General features: G+C 39.1%; 1 protein-coding gene across 8 annotated transcripts in view; it reads left to right on the top strand.

Moving 5' to 3' along the window:
- The window catches only part of LOC139161672 (methyl-CpG-binding domain protein 1-like), a 71,804-nt gene that overhangs the window by 26,496 nt on the left and 17,977 nt on the right, over positions 1-27,331 (top strand). Inside the window, exons 7-14 of one of the 8 annotated variants that reach the window (XM_070741115.1) lie at positions 3,932-3,972; positions 6,415-6,558; positions 6,714-6,848; positions 10,359-10,409; positions 10,820-10,885; positions 12,133-12,198; positions 13,007-13,063; positions 22,652-22,798. In XM_070741115.1, coding sequence (XP_070597216.1) covers positions 3,932-3,972; positions 6,415-6,558; positions 6,714-6,848; positions 10,359-10,409; positions 10,820-10,885; positions 12,133-12,198; positions 13,007-13,063; positions 22,652-22,798 — 707 coding nt within the window. The remainder of the gene's footprint in view (positions 1-3,931; positions 3,973-6,414; positions 6,559-6,713; positions 6,849-10,358; positions 10,410-10,819; positions 10,886-12,132; positions 12,199-13,006; positions 13,064-22,651; positions 22,799-27,331) is intronic. The other 7 variants (XM_070741110.1, XM_070741107.1, XM_070741109.1 and 4 more) reach the window with 7 other exon arrangements.

Here is a 27,331-nt window from a genome sequence, read left to right as displayed (position 1 = left end):
AACATAGGTTTCGTAGAGAATGCTCTCACGTTGTCATAGGCAGCACTGACAAGTTGCCCCTGGCCTTGTAACTTCTTGTTCAGTACATTAAGCTCATTTATTGGTATCAACAAAAAAAGCTAAGTCCATAAGCCATTTTGGATCACTATGATTGGTAGGTTCATTCTGCTCCGCACACAACACTGAAAAGTGCCATTCATATCAAACTCGGGCCACACTAACATTACACTTTGATATTGAGGTGGGGGCTGCAAAATATTGTCCTGAGGGCCGCAGTTGGCCCATGGGCCACGAGTTTGAGACCCCTGCTTTAGAGTTTCCCTGTGCTTCCAGCCACAGGGACCTTGTTAGGTTCCAGAAGGAACGTGGGGTTGTCTCAGAGGCTCAGGGATGTTGTTAAGCTTTGATTTTAGTCATTACTTGGAATGAGTGATTATGACCTTAGATCTGATGGTAACTTGGAGACCTCTCCCAATTTGGGGTACCGGGAAAGTCCCTTGGTTTACTGTTGCTCTTTGGTTAGAGGAAAAAGAGAGTGAATCTAATCAAAGATGCTCTGAGTTGGATTTTAAGTATGCAAATCCAGTGGAATTCTTCCCAAGGGGTTCGAGCCTCCTGGTTTTATGGAAGAGAACAGGGTTTTCAAGTTTATGAATTTGGCTTGCTTGTCAAACCATCAAATTAATTACGTTAAATGTCAGTACGAAAGATAAATTCTCTTCCTTCTTCAAAAAAATATTGCTAGCTTTAAATTTGAAAGCGAGGTATGAATCAGCAAGGCCTTTTTTTAAAAAACCAGAAGATTCTAATACATAAGTGTACCAGAGTATCCATCTTCCTCACTTTCTCTATTTGAACTTCTCTGTTTCAGAGATAACAATTTGTCAATCAAAAAGACTGCTGGAAACCTTCCTTTGTTTTTCTTCTAATCCAAATATTTACTTATCTTCTGTTCTCCCTGAAAAGCAGGGCAATCTGTCAGGTGTCTGATTCACTTATTATTGTGCCTAGTAACCTTTTGATTGATTGACTTCTTTTCTACGCTGCTGAATTTGTTAGTAGACACTGACAATTTTTTAAATTTTTTAAATTTTTTTAAAAAATAAACCAATAAGTAAAGAAGATAAAGAAACGTTGAACAAAGAAATAAGTAAGGAAGAGTTAGAACATGTAATCATGAAACAGAATGATAACAAAACCCCTGGACCAGATGGATTCCCAATTTAATTCTATAAAGCAACGCTACATATAACAGGAGATTTATTATTAGGAATTTACAATAATACATTAAAAATGCCGTATATCCCTTATCGTGGCAAGAAGCCAATATAACATTGATACATAAAGAAGGCGCAGATCCAGATCAGATTAAAAACCTATAGACTGATATCTTTGCTAAATGCCGATTACAAACTGTACATGTCAATTATAGCAGAAAGACTGAAAAAAATTCTGCCTGATAGACAAATAAGGTACGACACTAGAATAACTTTGAACATGAGTATTATGAAAGCCATAGCGATAAAGAATTTGCAATGTTGTTTTTAGATGCTGAAAAAGCCTTTGATAATTTAAATTGGGACTTCTTTAAAAAATTAATACAAGGTATGGAATTTGGTTCCAATTTTGAAAACATGATAAACAATATATACTCTAAACAAAAGGCAAGGAAGGATCTTAGTTAATGGAGATTTGATGGATACATTTGTTATTAGGAAGGGAATGAGACAAGGGTGCCCGCTCTCCCCTTTAATTTTTATATTGTCAATTGAAATATTATTAAATCAAATTAGGATGAATCCTCAAATACAAGGAACCAAGGCCAAAAAACAAGTTTATAAAATACAGGCATTCGCATACGATTTAGTCTTCTTTTTAGAAGAGCCAATTAATTCAATGATACATTTATTAAAATAACTGGAATCATATGGAAGGGTAGCTGGTCTTAAAATAAATAGGAATAAAACCAAGATACTAACTAAAAACTGCAACCAAGACCAAACCATGACATTAATGGAAAAAACTGGATTTCAAATAGAAAAAAAAATTAAGTATTTAGGACTTTGGCTCTCATCTAGATATTCGTCTTTAAAAGAATTAAATTATATTAAACTTTTACATAGAACCAAAGAAGACTTAGAAAAATGGTCCAAATTAAATCTATCTTTAATGGGAAGGATTAACACTATAAAATCTAATATACTTCCGAGATGGTTGAACCTCTTTCAAACGGCATGAATACAATTGGATAAAAACAAATTCTTAAACGTAAATAGAACAATCTCTAAATTTATTTGGCATAACAAAAAACCAAGAAATATAAAAGCACTGCAGGATTCGAGACTGAGAGGAGGATTTCGCCTTCCAAAATTAGAATTATATTATCAGGCGACAATATTACTGTGGATTAAAGAATGGATTAAATTGGACAACAATAGAATTTTAGCAATAGAGTGACATAATGAGCAATGAGCCGGGGTGGCGCAGCAGGTAGAGTGCTGTACTGCAGGCCACTGAAGCTGACTTGTAGATCTGAAGGTCAGCGGTTCAAACCTCATCACCGGCTCAAGGTTGACTCAGCCTTCCATCCTTCCGAGGTGGGTAAAATGAGGACCCGGATTGTGGGGGCAATAGGCTTGCTCTGTTAAAAAAGTGCTATTGCTAACATGTTGTAAGCCGCCCTGAGTCTAAGGAGAAGGGCGGCATAAAAATCGAATGAATAAATAAATAAATAAATAATATTAGTGAGGGATGGCATGCACACCTGTGGGAAAGAGTGTGTATCAAACACCCACAATTTAGACAACACTAGATACCAATATCTTACTTGAACATTGGAGAAAAATAAGGAAAAAAATTATAGAGAAGTGCCTAGATGGTTATCTACACTGGAAGCTCAAATACATCCAAATATAATTAATAAAAACCAAATTAAAACATACGAAGAACTCTTAGATTCCAAGGGATTCTTAAAATCCAGATAAAAACTTAAAAGGGACGGCCTGGAGTTAGATTGGTTACTATATTTTCAGGTACAAAGTAGATATAAAAAAGACCTAATTGAATTGGAATATGTAAAAAACCTAGTGAAATAGATAAAATCTTAATAGGACTAGATAAAAAAATTATTACCAAAATGTACAATTATTTACTAAATTATGAAAATACAGAGGAAGTAGTTAAACATAATATGATAGCATGGATGACAAGTTTTGGTTATTCTATTCAGTTAGACGATTGGGAAAAATTATGGAAAATTAATTATAAGATGGCATTGTCGGTATCGTATAAAGAAAATTTACATAAGATGTTTTATTGGTGGCATTATGCTCCGGCATGTTTAGCCAAAATTCATCCAAACATAAGTAATAAGCGCTGGAAATGCAAATCTGCCATAGGTACATATTATCATATTTGGTGGTTATGTCCGGAAGCAGAAATTTTTTTGTCTGGGATTCAAAACTGGTTGAAAGAAATGTTAAATTATCAATTGGAAATGAAACCGGAAATGTATCTTTTGGGAATAATTAGAGGACAGCATAGTAAGGAAGACTACTATTTGATAACATATTAACATCAGCAAGTTGGTGTTTGTACAAACTTAGAAAAATGAAAATATACCAAATGAAGAAATGGTGATTAGGAAAATGCTAGATTGTGCTAAATTAAGCAAATTAACCTATAAATTACAGAAAAGTCTGCGGAGAGGGGCGGCATACAAATCCAATAAATAAATAAATAAAAAAGAATTGAACTAATGTTTAAGGAAAAAAAAGGAATCAATGGAAACAGAATTGTAAAGTATTAAGCTAATTCATTTTGGGTTTTTTTTGTATATATCTGAAAGTTTGTATGTCTTGTTTTGTTTGTTCACTAAGACAATTGTTTTTGTGTACCAGCTTTACTTACTTACTTGTTTTGCCTCTTTCAGCTCAGAGAAGAGCTTTTAACAGGGAACAAAGATATTACAAGGTAAGATCTAAGGCACAGATCCTTAACTCCTAGCTGTGGCCCACAACTGGGCCTCCAGCCCTTTGGAACTGGGCCCCGCAGAAATGGTGGGTGAATATGTGTGCACACATCCCCTCTTTTGTGAGCAGTGCACGAGCAAGGGAAAGTGCTCCATTTGTGTGAGAGGAATGCATGCGTGCTGTTCACTTGGGCAAATGCAGCTGTGCATGTATACATGGTTGCCCACTACTCACATGGAACCATTTGCCGCCCCCTATGCGCCGGCAAGTCCACAAAGCTAGAAAGGTTGGGGAACTCTGACATAAGGCACAGTCCCACTTTCTGTTTTATTTAGAAAGTGTATTGAAGTATGTGGGTATTAAAAGGGACTGTCCTTAGATTTAAGTATGTACCATATAAAAATACTATTGTGACATTGTAAGCTACAAGTATGCATGTTGTTATTGGTCTGCATTTTTATGCCTCTGTGTTTGTTTCTGGTTTGGCAACTGATTAAAGAACGATTTTATCCACAGACCGAGCAAAGGATAGAACTGGAAAATGGAAGAGCTGAAAAGCTAATATTCCATCTCAAATTTGTAAATTGTTTGTTTGTAATTGAATCACAACTTGTCTGTATATATTAGAAGAGGCTTTCCCAATGAGAGACTCTTTGATGCTTTTGCTCTTCGCTTCCTATAATCTGTAGCTAGCATGTCGAGCCCAACTAGAAGGTGTTGTGTTTTGGATTTAGAATACAGGTAGTCCTTGACTTAGACCACAATTAACCCCCAAATTTATGTTGCTAAGTGAGAAATTTGTTAAGTTAGTTTGCCACAATTGTTAAGTGAATCATTGCAGTTGAACAAACTGAACAGTTAGTAACACGGTTAAGTGAATCTGCCTTTCTCATTGGCTTTGGTTGTCAGAAGGTCACAAAAGGTGATCCCATGATCCCGGAATACTGCAAACATCACGAATATGAACCAGTTAACTGTCAAGGATCTGAATTTTGATCACATGATCAATTGGAAGCTTCAGTGGTTGTAAGTGTGAAAAGCAAATCACAAATCACTTTTTTCAGTGACACTGTAACTTTGAACAGTTACTAAATGAATTGTAAGTCAAGGACGGCCTGTGTTAGAGTATTGGAGAGGTACGGAAGCATGTAATTTATCGATAGCAGCAGGACTGAAGATTGAATGTCAAGATGACAAGATTAAGGTTTTGTTTGCCTCTTGGAGGAAGAAAGCTCGTAGGATCATGACAGAATATAACACAGAGCTATAAAACAGACTAGTCCATTTTGCAGATTGTGCATTATGGTTGTTCCCATCTCCAGCCAAAATGTTCTAAGTAGTGTGTTTGGCAGAGAATCTTGGCCCCTACATGGTAGAGGACCATGGGTTTAATAACAACAACCGTGGTTGAAAAGAAGACAGTGTGGATAATTGATGTGGCAGTACCAGGGGTTAGAACAATAGAAGACTAAACTTTGGAGAAGATCACAAAGTATCGATTACAAAATCAAAACTGAAAGGTCAGTTGTGGTGGTCCCAGTGGTTATCAGCATACTGGATGCCATAACGAAAAATCTTCGGCCAGCACTTAGAAAATCTTATGTATTGACAACATTTCCATCTGTTAGTTATAAAAGGCTATACAGCTTGGATCCGCGCATATATTATGCCGATACATAATAACATCCTAGGTCAGTGATGGCGAACCTTTTTTCCCTTGGGTGCCAAAAGATCATGTGCGTGTGCTATTATGCATGTGCGAGTGCCCACACTCAATGGCTGGGGAGGGTGAAAACAGCTTCCCCATCCCCTGGAGGCCTCTAGAGGCCAGAGACGGCCTGTTTCCCAACTTCTGGTAGGCCCAGTAAGTTCGTGTTTTGCCCTCCTCAGGCTCCAAAGGCTTCCCTGGAGCAGAGGGAGAGTAAAAACGCCCTCCCCCATCCCCCGGAGGCTCTTTGGAAGCCAAAAATGCCCTCCCAGAGCCTCTGTGCGAGCGAGCTAGGGCAACGGCTCGTGTGCCAGCAGATATGGCTCTGCCTGTCACCTGGGGCACCTGTGCCATAGGTTCGCCATCACTGCCCTAGGTTCTTGGGAATAGCATGAGGCCGCTAAAGGCCAATGTCAGTTGAAGAACTGACAACTACGCCTTAACATTTTTGTGTAGATAGTAATAATTTATTAAACTTGCATGTTACTTGTCTTGTACACTGAGTAGTTCACAATAGCTGAAAACACCTGGTGTCTTAAGTTTAGAAAGGGGGGTGGGCTTTTTTCGTTTGGCAGTTTGACAAATCACAGATAAAGGCTTGACGTGAACCTCCGGTGTGATGCTTTTGATGTGGTCAGCCAGATAAGTGAAGCGTGGTGCTTTTGAGGTGATGGGGCCACTGAAGTGATTGCTTTCCCCAGAACCTTGTCTATCCCTACCCCTCTGCCCTTGCAGCAAATTGACTGTGGTGTGTGCCAGGCTTGCCAGATGTCTCAGGATTGCGGCATCTGCAGTGTATGTGTTCTGCGAGCCCAAAGCCCCAAGTTCCACACTGACATCAAATGCTTGCTGCGCCGATGCTTGAAGATTGTCAAAAAGGTATCATAGGCTGGTTCCTGCTTTGCCTTCCCTTCCCTTCCTTTTTCCGTGGTTTGTGCTCTTTCCTTGTTTTTTGCTGATTCCTTCCAGCTTCACATAGGCTTACACATGGCCTTTAACAGTTACCCCTCCTCCACTCTCTTTCTGGTTTGCAGGACCTTGATTGTGGCATGTGTCAGGCCTGTACGATAACTGAGGACTGTGGGAACTGTGGAATCTGTTTGCGGAGGCAAAGACCTGGCCTGAAACGTCAGTGGAAATGTCTCAAGCGCCGTTGTCTTGAACGCAAGGTGTGTCTTTGATCCAACTAGTTTTGAACTTCTTTAAAGGGAGTGGTTGAAGTATCAATAGCACTTAGACTTCTCCACCACTTCACAGTGCTTTACATCCTTTTCTAAGTGGTTTACAGAGTCGGCATATTGCCCTCAACAATCTGACTCCTCATTTTACCAACCTCTGAAGGATGGAAGGATGAATCAACCTTAAGCCGGGCAGGATCAAAGTCCTGGCAGCGAGCTGAATTAGTCTGTAATACTGCATTTTAACCACTGTGCACCACTGTGGCTTCTAGAATGGATATAAAAGAAAGAGAAAGCAGCACCAGCTTACAGTTAGAAGGACTAATAGCCTGACAAGTAAAAAAAATTAAACCAGTGGAATGACTTGACTCAAGAAGTTGTAAATGGTGGTTGGGTAAGGGAAGATGGCTACAAACAAATGCAATCTGTAAATATCTGAATGAAAGGGAGAATAAAGAAGCGCTATTTAGGGAGGAGATAGAGTTAGAGAAAATAATAAGAGAAAAAAGTGAGGGTACAAAGGCACAAGCAAGCAATATATATAAGATGTTAGTGCAGTCAGACGGGGATGTGATCGAAGGATTGACTAAATGGTGGCAAAATGAGATACAAGTAGAGGTGCAAGAGATGAAAAATATAGTAGAGAATATAAGGAAAACTAAGAATACAAGAGTTAGGGAAATGAGAAGGAAAATATTACATAAGTGGTATTACATACCCGTTCAACTTGCACATTTTCAGCAGAATGTTAAAGGTATTTGTTGGCATGGGTGCCAAGATAAAGGAGTGTTCATGCATATGCTATGGGAATGCCCAGTAGTGCAGAATTTTTGGCAAAAAGTGCAAGAGGATATTAATAGGATATTAAAGATGGATAATTACTAAGGAAATGGCAGTATTTGTTAAAAGTAATGAGATGGGAGAATTCAGAGAAATAAAACAAGTAGCGATAGAAAGCGCTCAGGTGGTAATAGTCTTAGGTTGGAAGGACACGACAATGCAAAATTGGTATAGGTTCATGGTGGACCACATTCAATTTGAGATTATGGACAAAAGGATGAATTTGATTAATGAAACTGAATTGCGAGAACTGATGGGGCGATGGGACAAGGTAAGACGATATATGGCGAGTATGATCCGTTGGAATCATTTTATAATATGTAAATAAATATTTTGCTCTTGGGTTAAAATGATTTATATAAGAAACACCCCCGATTGGTGGTGGGGTACGAATGTTTGTCTGGTGGTGGGCACAAACACTGAGCACTTGTTATATGTTGTGTGTGTGTTTTTCTTATATTATAAAAGTCAATAAAAATATTTTAGAAAGAAAATTAAAAAAGAAAAAGAAAAGAAGAAGTTGTAAATGCTCCAACACTGGAGATTTTTATGACGAGATTGGACAACCATTTGTCTGAAACGGTGCAGGGTCTCCTGCTTGAGCCAGGAGGTTGGACTAGAAAATCTCTTAAGGTCTGCTCCATTATTTTGTTTTTCTGTTGTCTACTACACCATAACCAAATTTGCTATTGGTATAAATATTAAAAACCACACTATTTGATAACTGCAAGGCTCTAGTCAAGGCAATAAATGCAGCTTTTTGAGCTGAAGTCCCAACAGGGAAAGTTGATCCTTCCACTAACTGGTCCATGAGGACCACAGCATAGCCAGCCTGTTGTTCTCTATGACATATGGAGCTCCTGACACCTATATACAGGTTCCTACCAGAAGGTTGGTCTACCAAGAAGGTTAGTCTACCAAGGTTGGGAACCAAATTAGTATGACCAGAAAACACTAGTTATAGTTTGTATGCAATCAAATGAGATGCTCCAGTGGGGAAAAGAAAGGCGACTGGATTAAATCACACGTTCCTCTTTAATTGAACAGGATTGTCAAGAAGAGCAGTTGATATTTCACCAATTGACTTGCTGTCAGTTAATGACACCCCCCCCCCCCTTTTAATTCTAACCAATCTTATATGGAATGAGGAGTTTCAACCTTTATGGGGACTCTAAATATCAGTTGTTGGCATTTTTGCATCCATTCAAAGGGTTTGTGATCAGAGGTTTTAGAAGCTTGCTTAGAGGAGCTTAGCCAAGAGGCGAAAGTTGGGACTCCAGATCTGACAGAATACAGCCATGCCCCCCCAAATTCTTGTAGATGGGGTTTTTGTGAATATGGAGGACACTTACGAGAAGGCCAGGAGAGATAAGGATATTTCTTTAAAAAAAAAACATTTTAGTTTATGACACGTATGATTGTATGCTTTTTGCCTTTCAGAATTTCTGGTATTCTTCCCAGGCTATTTTTGGACTACTTAGGCACTGAGGCATTTTCTCTCAATATTTTTTGTACATAGTGTTATTCCTAATTGTGACTTTTTGGTTAGTCTGGAATGAACTATTATTGGGTCCACTAGTCTAAGAATCCTATTAGTATAAACCAGATGGGGAATGCTCATATTATATTGCAATTCTGAAGGGGAATAAAAGTGTGTGGGCCTAAAGCAGAGGTTAACCCCCTGAAACTCTTTGCTTTTATTTATAAAGAGAATATTTGCTAGCTTAACTTATATTGAAAAGCACAAAGTCAGTATAAGAAGTTAATTATTCATGAACATTTTCTATACAAGGTCTATTTGTCTTAACAGAACTGATTTTCAAGTAAGTGGCAATATAACTGCAACCTCAATTATGATTTCTAGAGGCTGAGGATAAACTGTTGATGTCTGGTGTATTTTTTAAAATAGTAATTAGAACATTGTAAATAAGGTGGTGCTTAAGTGTTTGTGTGCCATTTTAAATTTCTAATATTTCGGCATAAATAAGGCCTAAAATCCAATCTGTTCTCCACGTGTCTTAAAATTAAATAAAGAGAGCTCAATTAAACAAATGAATCAAAAACAGTACACTTATCCATTTATGTATTGGGCAAAATGATCCAATGCTACATATAAACTGTCTTTGTGTTCTCTGTTGTGAACATCCACAGGGAAACTAGAATTGCTTGTGAAGTATACCAAGATGAAATTAAAATTGCTGCATGCTGGCTGATTCCCTTCTCTTTGAAACATGCAGGCATGAAAGGAATCTTGAGTTGGATAATCCTTAAGGAAGAGTTCATATATATCCCTTCGGATATATAAAGATCATTTTGAATTGTTGGTGCATTTGATAGGAGTTTCAAAATCTGAGGGTGCCCCCTGGATTCCAATCTAACAATTATTTGTGTGCTCTAATGTCTTTCTCCCGTGTCTGTAAAAATATCTGCTTGGTATGGAAATGATGTGGACATGTAAGAATTTAATTTAATAAATACGTGGCTGCATTAACTAGAAATGCTCCCAGCTAGTGAATGCATGATTTTATCCTGAAACTGAGATCCCTGGTCAAAGGCCCCGGTGAATGCAGATTCCATAGGAGTGATTCCTAAAAATTAAATATATCTGAGATGTATATTAACCCTGTTACTGTAGCACTAAATGGCTCTTGATTCTTCCAGAAAAAAACCTCACCCAAGAAGGACAGCAGCAGCTCGAAAAAGGTTATAGCGGTAAGTACCCGCTATGTGGCCTTTCTGGGGCTTAACATTTACTCACTTTCATTCCACTTCATTCCGTTTAGCTCCCCTGATCTGCTTGCATGGATTTCTCGCTCTGCATACTCCCACATGTTTTATTTTTTTAAATGAATCGGCAGCAAGAGTGTAGGACTGATGCTACAGCATGGCAAAGGGGAACTCTTTTTTCTCCCAAGCAATCACATCCCTTTTCATTGTGAAATGCTTCTTAGTTCATGGTGCCTGTGCAAATTGGAATATGGCATGTAGCAACTCTGAAAGTTGCTTTGTGCATGGCTTTCATCTTTGTTTTTGAGGAGAAGCCTCTACAGTGTGCTCATCTGTGCATAACAGTTCTCTTTACCTTGCTGCAACTGGGCCCCATGTTTCTCGGTTGCTCCCAGGAATCTTCAGCAAAGAATGTCTTCACCCCAAAGCAATGTGGGCAGAAAAAGCCAGCTTTGACCACAGTGAGTGGCACTAATTCTTTGTGCAAATAAAAATGACAAATCATGTTCTATAGGGATCTGAGTTTCCACTCCCAAACCTGCATTTACTTAATGAATGTTGATACTAGAAACAGATCAGGTGGAATTAATTTCAAGGATAGAAACATAGAAGATTGATGGCAGAAAAAGACCTCATGATCCATGTAGTCTACCTTTATACTATTTCCTGTATTTTATCTTAGGATGGATATATGTTTATCCCAGGCATGTTTAAATTCAGTTACTGTGGATTTACCAACCACGTCTGCTGGAAGTTTTTTCCAAGCATCTACTACTCTTTCAGTAAAATAATATTTTCTCACGTTGCTTCTGATCTTTCGCTCAATTAACCTCAGATTGTGCCCCCTTGTTCTTGTGTTCACTTTCCCATTAAAAACACTTCCCTCCTGAACCTTATTTAACCCTTTAACATATTTAAATGTTTCGATCATATGATGATAAACACTGGAAGCTAGTGCCACACTGTAATGTAATATTTGGACCAACAGGAGCTTGGTTTTCTATGTCCTTCTCTGCCTTAGATCAGACACATTTCCTTGTCTAACATTGGATACTACAAGGTTCTTGGGAAACAATTATATTGAATCTGACTTATAATGAATTTGGAGCTAGGCACTCTTCAGCTTTGTGTGTCGATCTGTTCCTTGTTTTTCCTCCTCTGTCTGTCAGAATAAAGAAAGGGGAAGGAAGGAAGGAAAGGAAGGAAAGGAAGGAAGGAAGGAAGGAAGGAAGGAAGGAAGGAGGAAGTTGCTCATATTCCTGTTGGGTTTTTTGCCTGCCTTTGGTCAGTCTGTTTAGAAACATAGAAACATAGAAGACTGACGGCAGAAAAAGACCTCATAGTCCATCTAGTCTGCCCCTATACAATTTTCTGTATTTTATCTTAGGATCTTATTTTATTTGTTTGTTTAAATAAGAAAATACCTCTGAAACAATGACCCAAACAGTATGGATTTCTAGTTCTTTATAAACTCTCTTTATAAGGCTGCTAGAGTTAGACAAATGGGTCTCACATTATTAGTCTTCTAGGTCAGTATATATTGAATGCGCTTTATGGAGTATTTCTATCAGCACACTATTTACCTAATGAAAAGATTGAAGAACTTTTTTATACCAATGTTTCAGGCAAGGATCTTTCCAATATCTTTGAGCATGCTGACTATCTTCACTCTCATTTTCTTTGCTGTCTTCGTTTCTTTGGCTGTCAGGATGGGCAATTTCCAAAGGCTCAGTTGGCCCCAGGCCACCCCCACCGGAGTCAGTCTTCTACCCCAGTAAGTGGTCTGCATACCTGTTAAGTTAGGACTATAATATAAATTGCCTGGCATAAAATCTATAATTTATATATGTGAGCTGTGCTGAATTGAATCACAACACATATTATACTTATTCCAAAAGATAAAATAATTCAGAGTCATTTTTTTCTAACGTTCTTCAAAATGTTCAATTGTTAAATCTGTAAATTGGGCGGAACAAATATGAGTGGAAGAACAATTGAAAATGCTTTCTTTTCCCCCTCATCTAAATGCAATAGATGAGGTATTTTTTAATCTATATATATAAAATCCAAATACCATTCACGCATCATCACAAAATCTCCAGAACTGTAAAGCCTACAAAGTTGAAACTTGGCATTTATGTTCGTCTTGGCTTCTAGGTGCTCGCTTAGAAAGAATTTTTCGAAATGACCATCAGATCATTAGTTATTTTTTATCTTATTATTAACACACTCTGATGCTAAGGAGTTAGATGTTCTGTTCCCCCTCCCAAGCTTTAAGTGTCAATGTATCAAGCCTGATCACCTAGCTTCATAGTGAAGCATAAGTATCCAGCTACTAGTATAATTATAAAGCTTTTTTCCTCTTATTTTCATTCCTTCTTATTTAGACATTAATTTTCTCTCTTTACTCGTGGATAAAATTTTGAAAAACTCTGATTAATGTTAAAAGAAAATGCATTTGGTTAACTTACAGGAGTTAGGGAAGGCAGCTTAGCCTTACTTTCCGTCCCATGTGTTTCCACTTAGATTATAATTCCCATTTGCTAATTCCATCACTTGTTCTGTCTTGCTTCTTATTCTAGAAATGGAAACCTACAATACAAAGGGATTCTGGAGGCAATCCTGTTGTAAAGCATAGGGTATGTATGCAATAGGGGAAAATATGTGGCAAATAGGCTGGTCTCTCTTGCAAATTGAATAGTAAATGTTCCTGTGGCATAGTGCTTAGGGACACCCAGGTCCACTTAGACAGGGGAATCTTGAATGTTTTCTAGCAAAGGAATTATGAAATAGAGCCTTCCACATTTATCCTACTTGTACTATATATTTCTGCTTCTTTGAACAGTAATAAAATGTTCAGGCCTTTTCTAGTTTGCCAAAGACTGAATTTATTTCAGTTCAAAATGTTGAAGGTATATTTCAATCTCGTCCCTTAGAAATTATGGGAAATATTGGAATTTCTGCACCAACAATACCAGAACATAACTGCTTCCCCCAAAATGGGAAAGAGAAAAAGAAAGAGAGAAAGTAATCAGTAGTCTTCAGTGGAGAATTATGAAGCAAAGAGCATTTCAGTACAGCATAATCTGGGATCTGAGACTGAATTATTTTTGACAGGTTTGGAGAGAAAGTAATATGACATTCATATGAAACTTCAAATAATATTTGATCAGGTTAGCTCTCATTATTTAGATGTATATTTGATTCAGGTTTAAGGAAAGACTACTCTTGCATGACATGTGTTGCTTCAGCTCCAACTAACTCTTATTCATTTGTACTTATTCGTAGTTTGTCTGAAACTGACAAAAGTTTTGTAGTAGGGTCCAGGTAGTTTCATAGAGTAATTGGTGGGACCTAAGATATTTCCAGAGAGACTGAATAAAGTAGTGGTTAGAGTGCCGCCTGGGACGTGGGAGACGGGTTTGAATCCTGGTTGATACCTACATTACTGATAGTCTCTGGAAAACATTTCCTAACGCTTCATCTGCCTAGCTCAGATATGAGAGTCACACTGAGTCAGATGTTGTCTGGATTAATACAGTCTGCTGAGGAACCAGGACAATCTGATAATTAAATGGGCTTCTGGAACAAACCACACTTGGGTGAGACGAGAACTAGAAACTGATGGAATGCTACTACAACAGAAGATCTAATGAGACAGGATATATGAAATATATGGTTCCCCCAATGTGGGAACTATAGATAATAGACCTGTATCCACACTAACTGAGAAACAGTTACTCAGGGCTTCAACATAGTGAAGAGGAAACTGCTCTCACAACTTGAGGTGGACCAACTACACGTTACATCCCAGACTCAAGAACACCTTGAAGAACAATTGGATTTGCGACCAACACCTGTAACTGAAATGCCACTATCATCTCCTTCATTACAAAGCTTAGTAGCAAGAACAAAAGCAAAGCACTTTTAGCTGGTCCTTGAGCTGGTCAGAATCAAACTCCTGGCTGTGGGCAGATTTAGCCTGTAATATGGCATTCTAACCACTGAACCACCATGGCTCACAGTAGCTAATATGAGGCACAAGACCATAGATAAATTAGCTAGAGTCAGCTCTCTGGGCCAATTACTAAGGCTCAGTGGAGAAGTGCCATCAAATAGTAAGTTAATAGAGCCCTCATGACACTCCCTGCTATCACCATTAAACTCAAACCAATGTACTGGTATACCTTACAACCAGTGTAATCTTGGGGATGGTTGCCTACATGATCAAAAACAGCAGTATATAACCACTACCATAGACCTACCCTTCACTTAAAATGAGATTAATGGCTAAAATCATGATAACGCGGAGGCTAGCCAGCTGGTTGAATTACAGAAGTGTGTAGTGATTAAAAATAAGAATCAGCTACTAAAAAATAAATACAAGGACCTAACACCCAAGCCCTATAGACTCACAGCACTGACTGCTAGGCTAAGGAGATGTACTCGAGAAGCCGACCCAAGAAGATAAAAGACTCCATTCCTCAAAGAACTGTCCAAGGTGTACTTTCAGTTGCAGTGCAACAACATAGTGAACAATAATGGAAGAACATAGGAGAGAAAGAGAATGCACGTAACACCAATGTAAAGTGGCTGCAGGATTTTAGAACAGATCATAATTATTTCCCAAAATAGGAACCAGTCCTATCTGGTATTATAGCCGCCAAGTTACAGGACCATACATGAGCACAGCTCAGAAGGGCGTTGAAAACAATACTAGAAATTCAAAACACCAGTTGCTCATAGATAGAACAATTGCCCAAACACAAGGTCTAAAGAGATGAGAGCAACCTGGATTGACTACCGGAAAGCTTTGAACTCAGTGCTGCACACATGATTCTGTGAATTCCAGGTATTATGTCAAGTCAACATAGCATTAAGGACCTTCCTCAAGAACTCTCTCTACATGATCGAAACATTTAAATATATTAAAGGGTTAAATAAGGTCCAGGAGGGAAGTGTTTTTAATAGGAAAGTGAACACAAGAACAAGGGGACACAATCTGAAGTTAGTTGGGGGAAAGATCAAAAGCAACATGAGAAAATATTATTTTACTGAAAGAGTAGTAGATCCTTGGAACAAACTTCCAGCAGACGTGGTAGATAAATCCACAGTAACTGAATTTAAACATGCCTGGGATAAACATATATCCATCCTAAGATAAAATACAGGAAATAGTATAAGGGCAGACTAGATGGACCATGAGGTCTTTTTCTGCCGTCAGACTTCTATGTTTCTATGTTTCTAAGACAGCCATTAGAAATCAATTCAAGAAAGTTTGCACAAGTGACCAAGTATACCAAGGTGATTCCCTGTCCCTGCTGCTGTTCTGCACAGGCTTGAAATACTCCCTCGCCCCAAATAATCACAATGATTGGATATGGATACAAGTTCAAGAGTGGAACTCTCATTAGCCACCTCCTCTATATGGATGATATAAAGCTCTGTGCTAAGAATGAATAAGACATCAACTCACAGATCCACCTGACTTTGAGCTACAGGGAAGACTTTGGGAGGTCATTTGTAGAAGTAGCCGAATCACAGGAAAGAGAGGGAAGATGGTTAAGACTGTAGTGGGGCTACCACTGGGCCATGTAGCAGATATATAGACCAGCTATACATGTACATTGGTATCCCACAGTGATATCACAATGAGGTGTCAAGGAAAATAGGAACATCCAAGTACCATCAAAGATAAGACAGGTTATGAAGAGCCATCTCAATGTGAAGAACAAGATCCACATAATCAACACATACGCTCTGCTGGTCATCAGATATTCTGTCAATATAGTGAATTGGCCAAAGGAGAGTGTGGTAACTGGTCATGTTAAGTCCTGGAAGCTCTTCAAAAAGTATGGAGATTTCCATCCCAAGCCAGAGACTACATCAGATGGAAGGAAGGTGGGCTGGGTCTAGTAGTCCACAATCTTGAATGAAACTCAGAGCATCCAGGAATACCTCAGTAATATTTCACCAAAGATAGGCTGCTGTGAGAATGCCTGAGGCAGAAGCAGACATGGGAGAAAGATCAAATAGAGGAAGTGTCAAGGCAAGACAAGACTGTGCATGGGATGTATCATTTGCAGATAGTGTGATGGCCAACATTGGGAAATTCTACCAGTGGCTGGAAAAGGCTGGAGTGACAGACAGATAGACACTGATATTAGCAGCAGACGTACAGGCACTAAAACACCATAGCCAGAGAAGCAGGGGCCTACTACACTAAGGGGCCAAGGTACAGACTCTCTATATCTACTGGTACTAAACAGCACCAGCAAATATTTGGCATTGTATACAGTGTATGGGCTTGACCTTCCCAAGCCTGATTTTAGGATTCTCTAGAAAGTCATGGAGTATAACAGGGCTAAGATCATGTGTGATTTCCAGATTCAGACACACAGGCAACTACTGGCTAGTCAACCAGACATTGTGATAGTGGACAAGGAGCAGAAAACAGGGATGGTGAGTGATGTAGCAGTACCAAGTGACAGTGACCTCAGGAAGAAAGAATATGAGTAGATGGAGAAATACATGGGCCTGAAGAAGGAATTAGAGGAACTAGGATTTGGTAAAATAAAGGGCAAATTGGTCCCAGTGGTGCTGGGCACACTTGGGACTGTGACTCCTAAGCAGAGAGAGTGTGTTTCCAACAGGTTTTAGGAACAACGGTGCTAGGAACTGCTAAGAGCAGCCAGGTTAGGCTTTGCAGCAGTAGAGGAAGAGGCATCTCAGTGTGCTGTACCTGAATCTAAATCAGGCCTTCTGTTTAAAAAGTATATTAAAGGTGGAGAGGAAACTTATCATCCATAGAACATATTCTGTATACCTTTGTATATAGAAGGGGTGGGGATGCAGGTCTTTCTCCCCCCTTTTCTCAGTATAACTCTGGAATTCAAAACCATTCTTTAGGAACAAAGAAAGTGCTATATAATATGGGAATTTGTTTTGGACTATGTCCATTTCCCATTGGCTTTTTCCTTTTTGAAAGAATCAGAACATAAAATAAATAAAATAGTATGCGATAAAGCATTCAGCTTCAATACATCATTTTATCCCCTGGTTAAGGCTGGGGGGGGGGGACATTTTCGGAGGGAATAGCAATGAAAACAAGCCTGCAAAAACTTAAGGCTAGAAAAAAACTTCAGAGTAGCAATGAAAACCCCCTGCAAGCTGGGAAGATGGTTGCACCTCGTTAGGGCTGGGGGGAAAAAGCTTCAAAAAAGCTACGTTTGGAGTATAAGACACACCCAAATTTTCAGACACTTTTAGGGGGGGGGGAAGGTGCGTCCTTTGCCCCCAAAATACAGTGCTTCTCTCTTTTGCTCTCTGAGAGTAATTCTTCCTGGAAGGAAGAAAAACCCCTTTGTTGTTGATTCAAAACAAAAATCTAACTATAGGTAAGGCTTTGTTCTCCAAAATCAGTTACCTTATACAGGTCCTCAACATAAAACCATTTGTTTAGTGACCAAAGTTACAACAGCACTGAACAAAGTGAATTGTGATCGTTTTTCAAACTTTCGACCATTGCAACATCCCCATGGTCAAGTGATCAAAATTTGGATACTTGGCAACTGGCTTATATTTATAATGGTTGCAGTGTCCCAGGGTCATGGGATCACCTTTTGTGACCTTCTGACAAGCAAATTCAACGCAGAAAGCCAGATTTGCTTATCAACTTAACAACTAATGAAACAAGTATGTTAAATTACTAACTTAACAACCACAATGGTTCACTTAACAACTGTGGCAAGAACGATCATAAAATGGGAAGAAATATACTTAATGGTCTCACTTAGCAACATAAATGTTGGGGTTCCATTGTGATCATAAGCTGAGGATGATATGTGGTTAAAATCTAGACTGTTAATAAAAGGTGTTAAAATCACTGCGCTATTCTGTAACTCTTCTTGGAATCCTCTTCCCTAAATTAGTCCTTTACTCATTTCATTTGGCTATTCTATGATACAAGGCATGTAATGCTGAGTCTTTTTTGTACTTCAAAGTACACCACACAAACTGCAGAGAGAGTCTTTCAGTGGGAGAAGAACGCCGCAATGTTTTCCAACTTTCTGAACTAAAAATGTCTTGGGGAACAAGTAAGAATTTCAAGTCCTCCCAGCCACTAATTTATGTTGGGTTCCTCCCAACAGAAGAAGCAATTGGGAGTGGCGAAAGAGAGGAAGAAAGTGGGCCGTCCTCCCAAGCATCCTGTGGCTAAGCTCAAGAACAGTGTGGTAAAATGTGTTTCTTTCTGGGGTTTTCGGATATATCTGGAACATGGCCAATTATGAGTTAACAGGTTGGGCAGATGGGTTAAAATTGGTGAAATCATCAGCTGATGAGGACTAGGTGAATCCACTACAAAGTGAGTCCACACTCCCTGGTTAAGTGCAAAACAGATTCTTTATAGGATCCAATGAGCTGTCAGTAGTCAAAGTGGGAGGAAGGAAAGTGAGTAGATATAGAACTTGCCTTGTAGAGTTTTGTAAGTCTGTCACTTTCCAAAGAGGCAGCAAGAGCAATAAAATACCTGATCTAATTTCAATAATCTTAGAACAGTAATTCTTGACAAATACATAACATAAGAAAGAAAAGGAAGATATGAGTGTACAGAGTACAAGGACTCCTGCAGTCCTTGGAGGTTGTTACTTTCCATCTTAATACTTTGGTGATTCTTCCAGGTAGCACCTGGTTATAGTAGATCAAACTAGCAAGTTGAACAAGTTGAATTTACATAACTCTGAACAGCTAAAACTTCATATGAAGGTCTGTGTTCTTATCTCAGTGATCACTGATATAGCTAGAGAAAATAAGGAATATTCTATCTTCTTTAGAAGTATAGATTTGAATCTCTATTTCTTGTTAGAAACATAGAAACATAGAAGTCTGACGGCAGAAAAAGACCTCATGGTCCATCTAGTCTGCCCTTATACTATTTTCTGTATTTTATCTTAGGATGGATATATGTTTATCCCAGGCATGTTTAAATTCAGTTACTGTGGATTTATCTACCACATCTGCTGGAAGTTTGTTCCAAGGATCTACTACTCTTTCAGTAAAATAATATTTTCTCATGTTGCTTTTGATCTTTCCCCCAACTAACTTCAGATTGTGTCCCCTTGTTCTTGTGTTCACTTTCCTATTAAAAACACTTCCCTCCTGGACCTTATTTAACCCTTTAATATATTTAAATGTTTCGATCATGTCCCCCCTTTTCCTTCTGTCCTCCAGACTATACAGATTGAGTTCATTAAGTCTTTCCTGATACGTTTTATGCTTAAGACCTTCCACCATTCTTGTAGCCCGTCTTTGGACCCGTTCAATTTTGTCAATATCTTTTTGTAGGTGAGGTCTCCAGAACTGAACACAGTATTCCAAATGTGGTCTCACCAGCATTCTATATAGTGGGATCATAATCTCCCTCTTCCTGCTTGTTATACCTCTAGCTATGCAGCCAAGCATCCTACTTGCTTTCCCTACCGCCTGACTGCACTGTTCACCCATTTTGAGACTGTCAGAAATCACTACCCCTAAATCCTTTTCTTTTGAAGTATTTGCCAACACTGAACTGCCAATACAATACTCAGATTGAGGATTCCTTTTCCCCAAGTGCATTATTTTACATTTGGAAACATTAAACTGCAGTTTCCATTGCTTAGACCATTTATCTAGTAAAGCTAAATCATTTACCATATTACAGACGCCTCCAGGAATATCAACCCTATTGCACACTTTAGAGTCATCGGCAAATAGGCAAACCTTCCCTACCAAACCTTCCCCTATGTCACTTACAAATATATTAAAAAGAATAGGACCCAGAACAGATCCTTGTGGCACACCGCTTGTAACCTGACTGCTCAGAATACTCGCCATTAACAATAACTCTCTGATGTCTACGCTTCAGCCAGCTGCAAATCCATTGAACTATCCAGGGATTAAGTCCAATCTTCACTAATTTATCTATCAGCTCTTTATGTGGAACCGTATCAAAGGCTTTGCTGAAGTCCAGGTAGGCAATATCCACGGCACCACCTTCATCCAACACCTTTGTGACATAGTCAAAGAAATCAATGAGATTAGTCTGACATGATTTACCTTCAGTAAAGCCATGCTGATTTGGGTCTAATAAGTTATTGTTTTTTAGGTGCTGATTTATCCTCTTTTTGAGTAGAGTCTCCATCATTTTAACTACAACTGATGTCAAGCTAACTGGCCTGTAGTTACCAGCTTCTTCTCTACTGCCCTTCTTGTGAATAGGCACAACACTGGCCATTCTCCAATCCTCAGGAACTTCTCCTGTTAACAAGGATTGGTTAAACAAATCAGTCAGGGAGGTAGCAATGACAGATCTGAGTTCTTTAAGAACTCTGGGGTGGATGCCATCTGGACCCATTGCCTTATTTATCTTTAATCGTTCAAGTTCTTCTAAGACATCGGCTTCTAAGATCACTGGAGCTGAATCCGTACAGCTGGAAGCAATGCTATATCCCTCTATAGTATTATTTTGTAAGGTGTCTTTTGAGAAAACTGAACAGAAGTAGCTATTGAAATGGTCAGCGATCTCCTTATTCCCATTAATGCATGTATTATTTCCGGTACTAAGCTTCGTGATGCCGCAGTTTTTCTTCTTCTTATCATTAATATATCTGAAGAAGGTTTTATCCCCCTTCTTTACAGATTTGGCAATTTCTTCCTCTTTTGAGGCTTTAGCAGCATATATTATCTGTTTCGCCTCCTTCTGTCTCATTTTATATACCTCCCTATCAGCTATACTTCCAGACTCTTTATACCTCCTATAGGCAGCCTTTTTTTCATTGACTATAGCCCTTACATCATTGCTAAACCATAGCGGTTTCTTCTTCCTTTTACCTTTAGTTATTTGTCTTACATACAGTCCAGTGGCTTTTAAGATGGCCTTTTTTAATACAGTCCACTGGATGCTCGCTCCTGCCATTTTATCCCTCCCCTTTAATTCATTATCTAAATATTCTCCCATTGCATTAAAATTTGTTTTTCTGAAATCCAATACTTTGGTTGCATTATAGGATTGCTCACAAACATAGATGGTCACTGCAACCTAAATTTTCTCCCACCTTGACATCTGAAACCCAATTCCCATTCGTAAAAACTAAATCTAGAATATTCTCCCCTCTAGTTGGTGTCTTAACCAGCTGTGCCAGAGCTGCTCCTGTAAAGGCCTCTACTATATTCTTACTTTTGCATGTAAGGGCACTGGGGATATTCCAGTCAACATCAGGCATGTTGAAATCACCCATAACCACAATATCTCCCTTTACTGCCATTTGGGTAATTTCATCCACCATCTTGTTGTCATATTCCTCGGATTGCCCTGGAGGCCTATAGATCACCCCAATTCTAATGACAGAACCTTCTTTATTTTGCATGCAAATCCAGAGAGTCTCTAGATCTTGACACATATTTTGAATTAGTGTTGTTTTTAGACTTTCTTTAATATAAATGGCTACTCCACCTCCCCTTCTCTCTATTCTATCCTTCTATCCTTCCTATACAGTGTATATCCTGGTATGGATATTTCCCATTCATTAGATTGTAAGAGCTACTGTATGTTGGTCATTCTGGGTATGAGGAACAAATTTCATTTCCTTGATTTTCTATTTACTTAAACAACTGTCTTCACAGTTTACAAATTCTTGCAATACATAACAGTTCTAGGATTTCTGAAAAAGAATAGAGTTGGTTGAATTGTCTACGGAGATTCTCAGTTATCCAGGTCATGGTTTCGCAAAGGTGATTTTTTAAAGAGGCAGCTGGACTTTTTTCCCCCCTTGAAAAAGTTTCACTTCTCATCTATGTAGCTTCTTCAGTTTGGGCTTCTTGAATTAGAAGCAAAATGTCTTCAAGGAAAAGCAGGAAGTCTAGTCGCCCCTTGAGGAAGCACCCATGACCTGGATAACTGAGAATCTCCATAGACCTTTAGTTTCACGTTGGTTAAATTGTTTATGCTTTCATTCCATTTGAGATAGAATTATTTCCTAATTCTCAACATAGTACAGAGTTTATAACTTTTGCGCCTTTTAGAATAAGTGGATTATTTAGATATTGTACTAGGCTTTGCAGCATATTCCAAGAGTCCAAGTGGAGTTGGGCAGCATATAAATTTTACAAATAAATAAATTTTACAAATAAATATTCTTCCTGGCTTGATAGCTCCCTTTTTCTCTTCGTATCATTCCTCCAAAAATCAGCAAAACCGGAAGTGTGGTGAATGTGAAGCTTGTCTGCTGAAAACAGACTGTGGCCGCTGTGATTTGTGTTGTGACAAGCCCAAATTTGGAGGGCAGAACCCCAAGCAGCAGAAGTGCCGGTGGAGAAAGTGCCTGAAGTTTGCAATGGTTGGTGCACCCTCTCATTTGTTTTATTGCGTTTTCTATCATCGCTTTGCTACTTGCTATCAATAGAGATATTTTTTCATCATATAGTACCCATATGTTGTAAGCCATTCTAATTGGATTTGTGTTTGAAATCTTTTGGTTTTTGATCTGGTGGCAATGACAAAATAACACGACAGGAAAAAAACATAATAATTCATTTCCCCCTGTCATCAGATTGATTTCTGCATTAAAATTGCCAGACAATATTAAGTGTGTTTATAGGGAATGCAGTCAGTAACTCCAGTTTATGTGTTCTTCTTTTAGCCCAAAGAGACTGTCTCTGATCACATGCACAAGGGGAGAATATGTACAATGAGTGGTGGACTCATTAACTTCAACAAGTACTGCCACTGTATGCACTTCCTGTGGTTTATGTAAATTGATCACATAAATTTAAAGGAAGTGAGGATTTATTTATTTTATTTTATTCACATTTTTGCCCACACTGGGGGCAATGTACAATAAAGTGTTAAAATATAAAAACACTGTCTAACAATTCCAAATTTAGAAAATGTAGGATTTAAAAGGAGTCAAAGAGTATTAAAATATGTTAGAAATTAATATCTATTAATAATATTATGAATATTAATACCGGTAATATTAAAATCTATTAGAAATTAATTCAAAAGACAAAGGGAGGGCTCTCAGGGCACTAATCATATAACCATATGGGACAAAGATGGTTCCATAGGTAGGCTGGCCCCATGCCATGTAGGGCTTTATAGGGCACAATTGACACTTTGAATTGAATCTAGAAGCCAACTGGCACTAGTGGAATTCTTTGGATCAATACATTTTACAGCATATAAGAGTATGTCCCTTTCTGTGTCTAACTGCTACCGTGGGAAAAGAACAAATTTTACCTGGCTAGATTTGAAATTGATTTGAAGGCTAAGAGAATGACATGGAAAAATATATTACCCTGGATATACAAAAGTAACTGATGTCTTAATGGTTATAAGAGCGAAACATAAAACAAAAACTAAGAAAGTGACCTGGATAATTTCCTATAGGTTTTATAGAAGAGGTTAGCTAAAGCTTCAAAAAAAAATTGTGAGAAAGGGTAAAGAAAAAATAAAAGGAAATCAAATTCTAGACACTATTTAAAGGAACTCCAGATCATGCCAGAAGTAAAAGTTTATTTGGTCAAGGTTAAAATAGATACATTGTCTAGTTGTCCCACAGAGTTGGCCTTCTCCGGGTCCCGTCAACTAAACAATGTCGTTTGGCGGGACCCAGGGGAAGAGCCTTCTCTGTGGCGGCCCCGACCCTTTGGAATCAACTCCCCCCAGATATCAGAGTTGCCCCCACCCTCCTAGCCTTTCGTAAGCTCCTTAAAACCCACCTCTGTCGTCAGGCATGGGGGAATTGACATGTTCCTTCCCCCTAGGCTTATAAAATTTGTGTATGGTATGCTAGTGTGTATGATTGGTTTTTAACTTGTGGTGTTCTTAAAATTAATTTAATATTGGATTTGTCTTGTATTGCTGTTGCTGTGAGCCGCCCCGAGTCTGCGGAGAGGGGCGGCATACAAATCTGATTAAACTAAACTAAACTAAACTACCACTTAATCAGCTTTTGAGGACATCAGGGTGAAGATGAGGACATTTTAAGGATTTGTTTATACATAAGAAACAGGAGATAGGAGGAAGAGTAGTACCTTCTATTTTTTCTTTTTTCTTTTATATTGTTCTGTTTGTATTTTATTGTTATATTTAATACATTTAAAAATAATGATCTGAAAAGGAACATTGTTATTTTGGAAGGTATTGTTTTATACTTCCAGCTTCACTCTTTTGTCCTGTACTGGTGGGGATTCTCTCTCTGAGTTCGGTCACATTTCTATGGATTTGATTTGTAGAATTTTTCTTTTAGATATAACAAGCCTTGCTTCCTTTACATCCAGGACTTCCTGCTATGAAACAGTCCCTACTGATTTGGCTTGGCATGATTAAATGAATACATCAAATGACTTTCAAAAGAGCCCACTTTTCCTTTTATTAATGCTAACTATTGAAAGATTGAAATTAATCATTTGTGCAGCAGTCAGTAAGCACTGCCTAGTTCAGTGTGTTTCAAAAATCAGGGATTATGATTGTCATTCAAATTTGATGTTCAGATATGCTGTGTATTCTGGCCCAATGGGGTACCAGCTTCGTAATTAATCAGGAGCTATTATGTATATTCTTGATGTCTTTTTTATACTTGATTCCCTAATTCAGTTATAGGAACACAAACATAAAAAAATTAAATTAGAAACTTTAGAAAAAAATGATAGGTTGCCTGACTAATAAGATTTGGCTCAATAAATGAGGAAAAGGAGATATTTCTGTTGCAGCCAATCATTTCAGCTTCTATTCAGAGTTTTCACTTTGATAGACAAAGCTCCATTCTTCAGCTGAAGGATATAAATGGACATCTCAAAGAGTTATGTTTGTTTTGGAAGTTAAGTTTGTTATCAGTAAAACAGAAGAAGGAACCAGAGTTTTATTTCTTTTGGAAGTTAGGTTTGTTTTTAGTAAAACAGAATAAAGAACTATTGGGCCAAGTCATCTTTAAAGTATTTTCAGTTAGCTGTTATCAATGCCATAGATCAAGGGTCCCCAAACTTTTTACACAGGGGGCCAGTTTACTGTCGCTCAGACTGTTGGAGGGCCGGACTATAAAAAAACCCTATGAAAAAATCCTATGCACACTGCACATATTTCCATTATACTTTTCTATAATTTCATTCAATATTTCCAAGCTCAATTAATTTTCAGTCACTTAGCATTTACTATTATTAACTTCCATCAATCTTCTACATTTCCAAGTATATTTTAAATTCATAATGCAAACTCATAAAATCATACAGTACATATCATAAACCCCTTGCTTATCATATGTATCTTCCATTAATTTTACCTATGTAATTCTATATACAGTAGTTCTAAAATTCGAATCCAATTTTATGAATTAATACATCCTAATATTAAACAACACCTAAATATATCTTTTACCAATATTCTATAGTCAATCCATATTTAATAATCAATCATCCCTCCTCAAATTTCTACCACTGTTCTCATTTCTGGGTAACCCTCCTGTCTCTCCCCCTTTTCTCTCTCATTTGTTTCTCATTTCTCCCTCTTCCTCCTTTTTTATCTCATTCCTTCCCCCTCTCACTTCTCTCTTTTTCCATCCCAGTCTCCTCCTCCCCTTGTGTGTGTCTGTGTGTATGTGTGAACTCTTTGAACCATTTCCAAAAACAGGTGAGGGATGGGTTTTTTCTCTCTGTTATTATTTGGGTGCTTTTTACCATATGCTTAAATCAAGAGTCACTTCTATCTCTCTCTTTTCTCTTTCTCCCTCTCCCTTCCCCCCTCTTTCTTTCGGTCCCTTCCTTCCCTTCCCTCCCTTTCTCTCTCCCTCTTTCCCCCCTTTCTTTCTCTCTCTTCCTCCCTCCCTCTCTTTCTTGACACAGCAGAGCCATCCACTTTCCCTCTCGGCAGGAAGGGGTTTGAAGACTGCAACGCACCGCGGCCCTGAGCGCTCCAATACCACGACCGACCCCCTTCCCTCTTTTTTTCTCTTTATCTGTGTGCGTTTGTTGCGGCCTCGGTCTCTTCCATCTTATTCCTACCCTCCTTCCACCCTTGTCCCTTCATGAAGGTTGCCATTCCCCTCATGTTGCCTGTGGGCGCTCAATGAGAGAAGACTTCTCCTTTTTTTCTCTTCTCCAGGGAGTCGCCGCTGGGTTGTTTTGTTTTATTTAACCGGAGGGATCAGCTTAGAAGCGGCCGCAACACCACACATCGCCCTCCCCGCGTCGGCACCAGTCTCGGCTGTCCCTTCCCTCCACCACTCAGCCTTCCCCTTTTTTTCTCTATATTTTTTTCACCATATTTTTCATTGAAGGCCTTGCAGTGAGGACAGAGCAAGGGTGCCCAGTCCTTCCCCACCCGCTTCGCCGCCGCCAGTGCCATGTTGAAACAACCGCTGCCGCAGCCCTCCCCTCAACCTGCTGCACCTTCCTCGGGGCCCCCAACGCCACTGCCTCCGGCTGTTTCTGTCGCCACCGCTGCCGCCACTTCCCACAAAGCCAACCCACCCACAGCCAGCCTCCCTCCCTTTCTCTCTCCCTCTCTTTCTCCCCCCCTTTCTTTCTCCCTCTTCCTTCCCCCTTCTCTCTTTTTTTTGGCCTACCTTTAGCAAAAGCAACACCAGATCTTCCAACAGCACAGGCTCAGGCAGCGGGGCGGTGGAAGAGGAGGCGGTGGAGGCGAGGGGCTTGCAAGCGGCCACACCTCCCCGCCCCCGTGGCACAAGGCAAGCATGGCGGTCAGGGGGTTGCTGTCGGGGCAGCAGGGGCCCGCTGATGTCAAGCCTCGTGGCGGCGAGCAAAGCTGGCTGCCTGGGGAAGCAGCTCATTTGAAAAGTGTGTGTTTGAAAAGCGCGCTGCTTCCCTGGGCGGGCGGCTTTGCTGGCCGGCACAGGGCTTGATGTCAGCAGGCC

This window comes from Erythrolamprus reginae, chromosome 2 (genome assembly GCF_031021105.1).
Source record: "Erythrolamprus reginae isolate rEryReg1 chromosome 2, rEryReg1.hap1, whole genome shotgun sequence".
NCBI classification, from domain to species: domain Eukaryota; kingdom Metazoa; phylum Chordata; class Lepidosauria; order Squamata; family Dipsadidae; genus Erythrolamprus; species Erythrolamprus reginae.
The sequence above is the reverse complement of the archived record's forward strand: the minus strand, read 5'-3'. Positions and strand labels throughout refer to the sequence as shown.